The 11,622-nt window shown below is 38.3% G+C and overlaps 1 protein-coding gene and 1 non-coding gene across 9 annotated transcripts in view; one reads left to right on the top strand and one right to left on the bottom strand.

The window, feature by feature from the left end:
• CDK12 (cyclin dependent kinase 12) overlaps positions 1 to 11,622 on the bottom strand; it is an 86,850-nt gene that overhangs the window by 65,930 nt on the left and 9,298 nt on the right. For all 8 annotated transcript variants that reach the window (XM_044248084.1, XM_044248086.1, XM_044248083.1 and 5 more), the window contains exons 3-5: positions 4,666 to 4,842; positions 2,746 to 2,885; positions 2,035 to 2,205 (exon numbers count right to left, since the gene is read on the bottom strand). In XM_044248084.1, the coding sequence (XP_044104019.1) occupies positions 2,035 to 2,205; positions 2,746 to 2,885; positions 4,666 to 4,842 (488 nt within the window). The remainder of the gene's footprint in view (positions 1 to 2,034; positions 2,206 to 2,745; positions 2,886 to 4,665; positions 4,843 to 11,622) is intronic.
• Positions 10,520 to 10,622, top strand: LOC122908087. Its single transcript, XR_006384878.1, has one exon. It is a non-coding gene; the product is annotated as a U6 spliceosomal RNA (small nuclear RNA).

Here is an 11,622-nt window from a genome sequence, read left to right on the forward strand (position 1 = left end):
AATGATTGCCATTTTCTTTTTCTTACCTTCCACATTTTTAATTTTACCACAATGGGTATGCATCACATCCATTTATTCACTCTTTTATTCTTTTATGATTTTTTTTAAGAGTTTATTTATTTATTTGACAGAGAGAGATGACAAGCAGGCAGAGGCAGGCAGAGAGAGAGGAGGAAGCAGGCTCCCTGCTGAGCAGAGAACCCGATGTGGGGCTCAATCCCAGGACCCTGATATCATGACCTGAGCCGAAGGCAGCAGCTTAACCCACTGAGCCACCCAGGCGCCCCTTATGATTTTTTTAAAAAGAATTTAAATAGTACACAGTAAACTATTTAAACAGTATAGAACAGCAAAGGAAAATTAAACTCCACTCCAGAAAAAACCAATTAACATATTCTTGTTTATCTTTAGAGAAACTACCTACACATTTTACTATTCTTTTTTTTTTTTTAAAAGATTTTATTTATTTATTTAAAGATTTTATGTATTTATTTGACAGAGAGAAATCACAAATAGATGGAGAGGCAGGCAGAGAGAGAGAGGGAAGCAGGCTCCCTGCTGAGCAGAGAGCCCGTTGTGGGACTCGATCCCAGGACCCTGAGATCATGACCTGAGCCGAAGGCAGCGGCTTAACCCACTGAGCCACCCAGGCGCCCCACATTTTACTATTCTTATAATCAGAAGAAGTTAAGACACACCCAGTCTACCAGAACACCAGTATTCTTAATTCTATTCTGGTCTAACATCCATAAATTTATCTAACTACTGTTATATAAGCAGAATTTCTTTTCATTTCCTTACAACTACTTCTACCATTTAATAAAACTAAAAACAAAAACTACTTCTACCAAACTTGAGAAGTGCTACTCTTCTAGTGCTAATATCTTTAAGGGTTTATAAATAAGCCCAGCTTAACTTTACCTATTACCTTCCTAATTTTATGTACTTCAACTGTATTCTCTCTTAACATTCCAGACTATATTCATAGATGTATTTCTTCATAAAAGAAATCTTCAGATTTGCCTTAATAAAAGTGGGTTGAATGACATATATAAACTACTTCAAACATAAGTATGAATGAATAATTTTATCCCCCAAAGAGACAAAAGTTACAAATCCAGGAAAACAAACCAGTATGTGATCTGAAGATTGTTTTAGAAATATCTGTTTTGAATTCTAAACTGTGTAAGTGCAAAACCATGTAAAAATATGGATGCATTATAAAAAATAACGAGAAGGGATGACGTAAGAATGAAAGTAACTGTGGGCACCTGGGTGATAGCCGGTTAAGTATCCGACAGGTGATCTTAGCTCAGGTCTTTTTTTTTTTTTTTTTTAAAGATTTTATTTATTTGTCAGAAAGAGAGGGATAGAGAGCGAGCACAGGTAGACAGAATGGCAGGTAGAGGCAGAGGGAGAAGCAGGCTCCCTGCCGAGCAAGGAGCCCGATGTGGGACTCGATCCCAGGACGCTGGGATCATGACCTGAGCCGAAGGCAGCTGCTCAACCAACTGAGCCACCCAGGCGTCCCTTAGCTCAGGTCTTGATCTCAGGGTCATGAGTTCAAGGCCCATGCTGGGCTCCATGCTGGACATGGAGCCTACTTAAAAAAAAAAAAAGGAGAGAGGGGCACCTGGGTGGCTCAGTGGGTTAAGGCCTCTGACTTCGGCTCAGGTCATGATCCCAGGGTCCTGGGATAGAGCCCCACATTGGGTTCTCTGCTCGGCAAGGAGCCTGCTTCCCTCACTCTGCCTGCCTCTCTGCCTACTTGTGATCTCTGTCTGTCAAATAAATAAATAAAATCTTTAAGAAAAAAAAAAAAAAGAGAGAGACTAACTGATAAAGCTGGGTTTAATCTCCATTACTATTATTATAATTTGTTTAAAAAAAAAAAAAAGAGAGAGAGAGAGACTTCAAAACTAACATCTTCACTCCAGTATGGATTCAAGAAGTTGGTCAAATAGGCAAACAAGCTAAGAGAAAAAAATAAGATGTACCGATCTACCCTGTAGAAATACGATTCCTTGCTAGTACCTTTGTCCTTCTTGAAATCCAGTGCATCCTGTTTATCCGTAACAATTTCCTTCATGTTAACAACACTTCGGTGGATTAGCTGACGAAGGATTTTGATCTCACGAATGGCTGTGATTGGGAAGCCCTCCTTCTCATTGTCCAGTCTCACCTTTTTCAGGGCCACTAGCTCTCCTGTTACAACAAATTCAAACTATTACATTATCAATTAGCATTTTTTGGCCAGCCAGTATATGCCCAAAGTTGCTCTGAAAGACAGATTTAGCTTACTTTAATGCTATATACCAGATACTTTTATACCTCAAAAAACAAAACAAAACCCCATGTTCCCTTTCTTGCCTTTTTTTTTAAAAGACTTGTATTTCTTAATTCAGTATTCAGCAAGGCCTAAAAATTCTGAATTACTAAAATATGCCAAAAATCCAACTACTTCGTTTTAAGGACTAACCCCTACCAAAGAGCAACCTATAAATTTTATTTCTACTCTCTTAAATTCCCAGCAAGCTTATTATAAAGTATTAACAATGGACAACAGATAAAGAGGAAGGTTTTTAAACAGTAATAATAATACGATTCTTCTGGAAAATTTTAGTCTTTTAGTAACTTTTGGGAACAAAATTAGAACTCGAAATTCACTTTTGCTAAGTCTACTTTAGCATTAGTACTGCAAAATTTTTAAACTTCTGACATCTAGAATTTTGTGGCAATATTTACCTGTGTCTTTGTCCTTGGCTTTATATACTTGGCCATAGGTTCCCTCTCCAATAATCCCAATAATGTCGAACTTATCTACACAGCGTTTTCCCCAGTCACTTTCTGTTTGTCTTCTTTCTCCATAACGAGGACAACAAATTCTAAAAAAAAGGCAAAAAAAAAAAGGAGCCCCCCAAGACAAACCAAATAAAATTATTTTAAAAACTTAAGTCTATTCAAAGAAGAAAACAGGATTCTTCTATGATGATTCTCTGACCCATGAATCTTGTATGAATTTCTTTATTAAAAAGGCAGGAATCAAATGATATGAAATAAATGGTCTCTCACAGTGGCTAAGACAGATTTTTGCTTCAGGAAGGCATAAGATCAAATAATAGATGTGCTGCTTATTTTCTTATCTACTGAATGGGAAAAGAATCCTACATCATAGGGCTACTATGTGTAAGCCTGATGATTCACAGACCTGTATAGCTGGGGCGAATACTACATTATACGTTAATAAAAAAAAATTTTAGGGGCACCCGAGTGGCTCAGGGGGTTAAAGCCTCTGCCTTTGGCTTGGGTCATGGTCCCAGGGTCCTGGGATCAAGCCCCACATCCCTTTCCTCCTCCTTCTCTCTGCCTGCCTCTCGCCTACTTTTGATCTCTGTCAAATAAATAAATAAAATCTTTAAAAAAAAATTTTTTTTTAAAGAATAAAAATATATATCTAAAACTTTGGCAATAATATATACTCAATAAATGGTAACTATTTTTATTATTAAGAGAGGAATGCTGGGATGCCTGGCTGGCTTAATCTCCGGATCGTGAGTTTCAGCCCCACAGTGGGTATGGTGTCTAGTTTTTTAAAAAAAGAGGAAAGCTAACAATCCAAAGATCTGAGCTAAAATCAAACCCAGATTTTATTACATTTATGGCATGGCAATTTATGTGGCTTAAGAAAAAAATATCTCACATCTATTGATTTTTTATTTATGTGTATATGGTTGATATACCCTGAATAAAAGAGCTTTCTTCCTTTTTAATATTCTAAGTATCAAACTCAAAAGACACATGGGATCAATGTTCATGGTATACCTGGATTTGAGAAATCGTTGCTTTTCTAAAAACACTAGGTATCTGAGGGTGCAGATGAACAGGTCTCCCAGAAAGGCTTTTATCCATTAATATAAAATATACACATTAGGGGGAGCACCTGGGTGGCTCAGTGGATTAAGCATCTGCCTTCAGCTCAGGTCACAATCACAGGGTCCTGGGATCAATGCCCACATCGGACTCTCTGCTCAGCAGGGAACTTGCTTCCCCCCTCCACTCTCTGCCTGCCTCTCTGCCTACTTGTGATCTCTCTCTGTCAAATAAATAAAATCTTTAAAAATTTATCTATACACATTAGGCCCAATTTTATATAATCCTACTGGCATAGGTTGTGGAAGAAAGTATGAGATCTAGGCCCAAAAGGAAGGAAGGAAGCTATAATTAAGAATAGGTCCCTCCAGGGGCGCCTGGGTGGCTCAGTGGGTTAAGCCGCTGCCTTCGGCTCAGGTCATGATCTCAGGGTCCTGGGATCGAGTCCCGCATCGGGCTCTCTGCTCAGCAGGGAGCCTGCTTCCTCCTCTCTCTCTGCCTGCCTCTCTGCCTACTTGTGATTTCTCTCTGTCAAATAAATAAATAAAATCTTTAAAAAAAAAAAAAAAAAAAAAGAATAGGTCCCTCCAGGGGCACCTGGGTGGCTCGGTTGGTTAAGGGTCAGACTCTGTTTTAGCTCAAGTTGTGATCTCACGTCGTGGAGTCCCGAGTCAGGTTCCACACTCAGTGCAGTCTATTGGAGGTTCTCTTCCTCTCCTCTCTCTGCCACCCCCACCCCCGTTCATTCTCTCTAAAATAAAATATAATAAAATAAAATACCCTCTAAAAACTCACTTTGGTCTCTTTTTATATGGTTGCTGAGGTGGTGTAACTGCCTTTGGTTCTGGAGAGTCTGGGGGAGATGGATCCCCACCAGGAAGTTCTGGAGGGAGAGGGAGGTCCGTGAGTAAGTGACGTGGCCTTTGTTCCTTCTCTTTCTTTACAGGTTTTGAAGGTGGAGTTTCTTTTGGACTAAACAAAAGAGGAAGAGAAGAAAAAGATCATAATTACTTAAAAATTTGAACATAAAACTTTTTAAAGCTTATAATGTCTGGCTATTAAAATGATTATAAAGATTTTACTTTAAAGGGATAAAACCCTGTAATGTAACATAAGGAGATGGAGTTTATCACAGTCAAAGATACTTGGATTTCACAAAAAGAAATCCATAGGACATAAAATAATAAAAAATTTGGGATATTACTTGTGCATCCTATGACAAACTTTTTAATGTTTTTCTTAAGATTCTATTGGAGTTTTACTGAGATGAAATAAAATACAGGAAGTAATCATCTTGAATTCCCAAAGTACCACTGCAAGTCATGGAGTCACCAAACCTACTCCACGTATTTTTCTTTTTTTTTTTAAAGATTTTATTTATTTATTTGAGAGAGAGACAGTGAGAGAGAACATGAGCGAGGAGAAGGTCAGAGAGAGAAGCAGACTCCCCGTGGAGCTGGGAGCCCGATGTGGGACTCGATCCCGGGACTCCAGGATCATGACCTGAGCCGAAGGCAGTCGTCCAACCAACTGAGCCACCCAGGCGCCCTACTCCACGTATTTTAACCAGCATAAGGAATCAAGTTCAACAATGTTGGGGTGCCTGAGTGGCTCAGACATTAAGCATCTGCCTTTGGCTCAGGTCATGATCCCAGGATCCTGGGATCAAGCCCCATGTCAGACTTCCTGCTTAGCAGGAAGCCTGCTTCTCCCTCTCCCACTCCCCTTGCTTGTGTTCCCTCTTTCACTGTGTCTCTCTCTGTCAAATAATAAATAAAATCTTGGGCGCCTGGGTGGCTCAGTGGGTTAAGCTGCTGCCTTCGGCTCAGGTCATGATCTCAGGGTCCTGGGATCGAGGCCCGCATCGGGCTCTCTGCTCAGCAGGGAGCCTGCTTCCTCCTCTCTCTCTGCCTGCTTCTCTGCCTGCTTGTGATCTCTCTCTGTCAAATAAATAAGTAAAATCTTTTAAATAAATAAATAAATAAATAAAATCTTAAAAAAAAAAAAAGGAAATGGTTTCCCACAATTCCAAGGCAATTTTAAAAAATAAATAGATAAAATAAAAATCTAAGAGTCCATCAAACTATTTCAGAATCATTAAAGCAGTTGGTAGCAGGCCTCTTATGAAAATCAACAAAATGGTGGAGGTGAGGGGGCAGGAAGAAAGGATGTCTTTTCTGAAATACAGTAGGAAAGTCAGTGTTCAGATCCAATTTTTTAAGCATCTCAACTTATTCATAAAAAAGGATTTTGTGCTATGCATGTCCTCAAAAAAGATAACATACTAATGCATGCCTACAAATAAAACCATGCTACATAATAAATCTTTTCTAGTCTATCACAGTATCAGAAGCTTGAAAACAAGCTGAGAATCCTCCTAACCACAGAAGGCGTTTCCTCCACATTTTTTAATAAGTGGTTATAAAAACATGTATTCTGTCATGAATACTTCCATAGAACCATAAAGATCCATCCATTGCAATGTTTCTTATTAAAGATTGCACATGAAAACAGTTGCAAAAAGTATAACTTTCTACCAACTTTCATCATTTTAATCTCTTGTAAATTAGGCAGAATAGAATCTAGATTAGTTTGTGCATATCAACCAGAACTAGAGTAGTCAACAGAGTTCAAAAGGATCATCTGAAACTTTTTGTTCAGTTACTGACAGAGATGAATACAAAACATTATTACAATCTGCACGAAGATTTTTCTACCCTGGGAACAAAGCCTGTCCTAGAAAACCTCCAGGCAGGACACAATATAGATTTTTAAAATTTCCCCAATTTTTAAGACATTCAGGGAATGAAAATTCCTAATTTTTCAACTACTAATATCAGAATACTCTTTATAAATTTTAATTCTTCATGCTTCAGAAATAGAATACTTCTTGGTTATGCCTCACTAGAACTGAAATATCTGAATTTTCTCACCATCACTTCATGTAAGTTCAGTCTATGTTTTATATTTAGATCTTGTTTTCTCCAAGGTTGGCTTTACAAGTTCATGTTCAGTTTGCTACCGTGAAAATGTACATTGCTTCTGAAAAATTACATGTTTAGCATGTTTATTTCATAAAGCATGAGTATTTGCAATGTACTACCAGTTTAGAACATATAAATTGAATACAGGTCAAATCCTATTTCAACAAATTTCAATGTACCAAACATCGTGGAATAATGATGACTCATAAAATTGCAATGCTTAACATTATGGCCTTTAGCCTTCAGTATACACACAGTAAAACACAGCTCTATACAGTGCAGAGGACATATGGTACAGAGGTGATCTAACACTGGAGAACAGATATTGAACATCTAAGTCATTACTATGAGGATTCAGTACCAAGAAGAGCCGATCTTGCCAATGTCAGTATTTCCTGGTTCCCCATTTATGCCTGTAGTTCGGTTCACATATGGTGAGTAGTTGCATACATGCTCATGTATAATAATTTTCTTTCAAAAAAAGTTGCCAAGCTCCACAACTGCTCAAATTTTAAAATCTGCATCGTCTCCTCGAATTTATGATTACGGGATTTAATCTGTACTATAGTATCAATACCACTACTAAGTCTTTATTGTTAATAAAGAATATGAATTTACATAACAACTATTTAAAAAGACTGATTTCCTAATATTTTTCACAACAGCATAAACAGCTTTAAATACAATCATTTACCCTTTTCCCCTTAAAGCAGGTTGTTTAAAAAATAATTTACTTTTACAAACTTCTATTAAAAATCTGAGTTGCTGGGGCGCCTGGGTGGTTCAGTGGGTTAAAGCCTCTGCCTTCTGCTTGCTTCCTCCTCTCTCTCTCTCACTCTCTCTGCCTGCCTCTCTGCCTACTTGTGATCTCTGTCTGTCAAATAAATAAATAATCTTTAAAAAAAAATAAAAATTTAAGTTGTATACATTAAAAATGAGAACGAAGCATTCCATTCGCAAAATTCTAAATCCAATCTGAATGGTCACACAGATCCTTCCTCTTCTACAAGAGCACAATACTTTAAAGTTTTTTATTTATTTATTTATTTTTAAAAATTTATTTGGCAGAGATAGAGAGCACAAGCAAGGGGAGCAGCAGGCAGAGGCAGAGGGAGAAGCAGGCTCCCGGCTGAGCAGCGAGCATGACTTGGGGCTCGATCCCACAACCCTGGGATCATGACCTGAGCTGAAGGCAGACGCTTAACCAACTGAGCCACCCAGGTGCCCCAAGATAAAGCCTTAAAGAATAATATAGACTCTACTAAGTCTGATAAACTCCAAATGAACCAAACCACAAAAAAATGGATCAGAAATGAAGGTTTTATTTATTTATTTATTTTTAAAGTAAGCCCTACACCCAAAGTGTGCCTTGAACTCACAACCCTGAAATCAGGAGTTGCACGCTCTACCAACTGAGCCAGGCAGGTGCCCTGAAAACAAAGATTTTAAAAACCCTGTGTGGTTAACTGAAATTTTATTTATCTGAAGTAGGCTCCATGCCCAGCGTGGGCTTGAACTCACGACCCCAAAATTGAGAGACTGGGAGTTGCATGATTTCCTGACTGAGTCAGCCAAGAGCCACAGTTAACTGAAATTTTTAAAAAAAAGTATACAGGTGTGCCTGGTTGGCTCAGTCGTTAAGCATCTGCCTTCAGCTCAAGTCATGATCCCAGGTTCCTGAAATCTACCCCCACATTGGGCTCCCTGCTCAGCAGGAAGCCTGCTTCTCCCTGTCCCACTCCCCCTCCTTGTGTTCCCTCTGTCTGTCAAATAAATAAATAAAATCTAAAATTTTTTTAAAAAAGAGTATACAGATGATCTTAAAAGCAGACAATCCCCAGAGCATCTGGGTGGCTCAATGGCTTAAGCGTCTGACTTTGGCTCAGGTCATGATCTCAAGGGTTCTGAGGTACATCCCTGCTCAGTGGGGAGTCTGTTTGTCCCTCTACCTCTGACCTTCCTGCCATTCTTTCTCTCAAATAAATAAATAAAATGTTAAGAAAAAAAAAAAGCAGGTGATCCCGATAAATAGCTATGTTCACGATAAACGTACTATATTATGAAGAATGGATAGTTTAGCAACCTTTCTTTTTTTTTTAAGATTTTATTTATTTATTTGACAGACAGAGATCACAAGTAGGCAGAAAGGCAGGCAGAGAGAGAGGAGGAAGCAGGTTCCCTGCCAAGCAGAGAGCTCGATGGGGGGCTTGATCCCAGAACCCTGGGACCATGACCTGAACTGAAGGCAGAGGCTTTAACCCACTGAGCCACCCAGGCGCCCCAACAACCTTTATTTCTTTTTTTTTTTTTTTTTTTTTTAAAGATTTTATTTATATATTTGTCAGAGAGAGAGGGAGAGAGAGCGAGCACAGGCAGACAGAGAGGCAGGCAGAGGCAGAGGGAGAAGCAGGCTCCCTGCCGAGCAAGGAGCCCGATGTGGGACTCGATCCCAGGACACTGGGATCATGACCTGAGCCGAAGGCAGCTGCTTAACCAACTGAGCCACCCAGGCGTCCCGCAACCTTTATTTCTTGAAACAAAGAACTGCAGACCATGAATTAGAAAGGCTCTGGCAATACCATTAGTTAAATCCACTCCTGCATTTGATACCTGGATTAATACACTCCGGGCCCTATAGATATGTTTGAAAAAAAGTTTCATTCTATTCCTAAAGGTACTTTAAAAGAAGACAAATCCTGATACAAGCTTTACATCATCCATGTGCCGAGTGAATTAACTACACGCCCAGTGTCATCCGCCTAAGTCCTGATCCATCTTTTTCAGTAGTCTTATTCAAATAAGCAATATTTACTGATCACATTCTGTGTTCTATGTTTAAAGCACTGTATACAACAAAAAGATCTATAAATCATTCTTAAAAATTAAGCTGCTGCAATCTCACATAAGATGATTAAGAATAAAGGGGCGCCTGGGTGGCTCAGTGGGTTAAGCCGCTGCCTTCGGCTCAGGTCATGATCTCAGGGTCCTGGGATCGAGTCCCGCATCGGGCTCTCTGCTCAGCGGGGAGCCTGCTTCCCTCTCTCTCTGCCTGCCTCTCTGTCTGCTTGTGATTTCTCTCTGTCAAATAAGTAAATAAATAATCTTTAAAAAAAAAAAAAAAAAAGAATATAAATGAGGGGCGCCTGGGTGGCTCAGTGGGTTAAAGCCTCTGCCTTTGGCTCAGGTCATAATCCCAGGGTCCTGGGATCGAGCCCGGCATCAGGCTGTCTGCTCAGCACAGAGCCTGCTTCCTCCTCTCTCTGCCTGCCTCTCTGCCTACTTGTAATCTCTGTCTGTGAAATAAATAAATAAATAAAATCTTTTTAAAAAATTATATATATATAAACATATATATATAAATGAATTCCACTTGCAACTTTCAGATTTCTTCCTGAAAAGTTTTCTGACATAAAAATTATTTTTCATGTGAAAAACAGGTGCAGCTGATATGATACAGGGATAGTGTGCCACCACAAAAAAAAAAAAAAAAAAAAAAAAAAAAATTTAAAGACAAAAACAAAAACCACCCTGAATTTAAAACACATAGTGAAAAAATAAAATTGACTGTGGAAGATATCTTCATTTCCATTTTTCTACCTTTAATAATTTATTTATATTTATGTGGAAAACTATTAATAATCATACATTTAAAAATTACTACATTGGTACTCACTTGAGCAGCATATATAGTAAAACCGAATAATACAAAGATTAGCAGGGCTCCTGTGTGAGGAGGACAAGGAAATTTGTGAAGCATTCAATATTTTTAAAATATTAAAATTTTGCAGACAAGGTTCTTTACTTTTGATCCTTATCTTAAGTCCCATTCACAGAGATAACCATTATTATTAGCTTAAAGAAATCTTTCTGGACTTTTTGGTGTGAATTTATATGGATATTTATGGATCTGTCTCCATAGAAACTAGATGTTTTGTTTTTATTGTGTATGAGTTTTTACATACTATTAAATACATACTATTAAAAATTAAGTACATTGGACTATGAAAGAGTTATACTTTCACAATCAGAACTGATAATATAACAAAAAATACTTCTGTTCACTTCATTCTCTCATATACACTTTTTAAAAAATATTTATTTATTTGAGAGAGAGAGAAAGCATGGAGGGGCAGTCAGAGAGAGAAGCAGACTCCCCACTTAGCAGGGAGTCCGATGTGGGACTCGATCCGAGGACCCCCAGGATCATGACCAGAGCTAAAGGCAGTTGCTCAACTGAGCCACCCAAGCGCCCTCTCATACACATTCTTACAGATAGCCACACATACTCAAATAACCACTGAATAGTCTTACTTTACCTTTCATCCCAACCTAAAAGATAGAAATTCCTATGTGCCTATCAAAATTATTACACCTCTAGAAATCTGCACACTATACTGACACAAGGTAGATAAGTTCAATAATTATTTGTTTAGCCAAGTAAACATTTCAAAATGAAGATTCTCAGTCACACTGATACTATTCTAGCCACTAGGTAAACTAATATTTAAACAGGGTTCCTATAAACAGATCATGGCCCAGAGTCCTATTGGATAATGCTCATCTGGTACTTCCTTTTCCAACAAAACCCACAGAAACATGTAGTTTGTATCTGTGAGAAGTATACTGTGTACCTAAACAGATTTTTTTTACATAAATTTCAGGTTTTATCCTTCTCCTTTGCAAATCTTAGGATATGGCAGAACTGACAATTAATAATATTAGAAAGAGCAGGTGGAATTTTTCTTTAAAATAAGATTTACCACTATGA

The sequence above is a fragment of the Neovison vison genome, chromosome 5, assembly GCF_020171115.1.
Source record: "Neovison vison isolate M4711 chromosome 5, ASM_NN_V1, whole genome shotgun sequence".
Classification (NCBI taxonomy): domain Eukaryota; kingdom Metazoa; phylum Chordata; class Mammalia; order Carnivora; family Mustelidae; genus Neogale; species Neogale vison.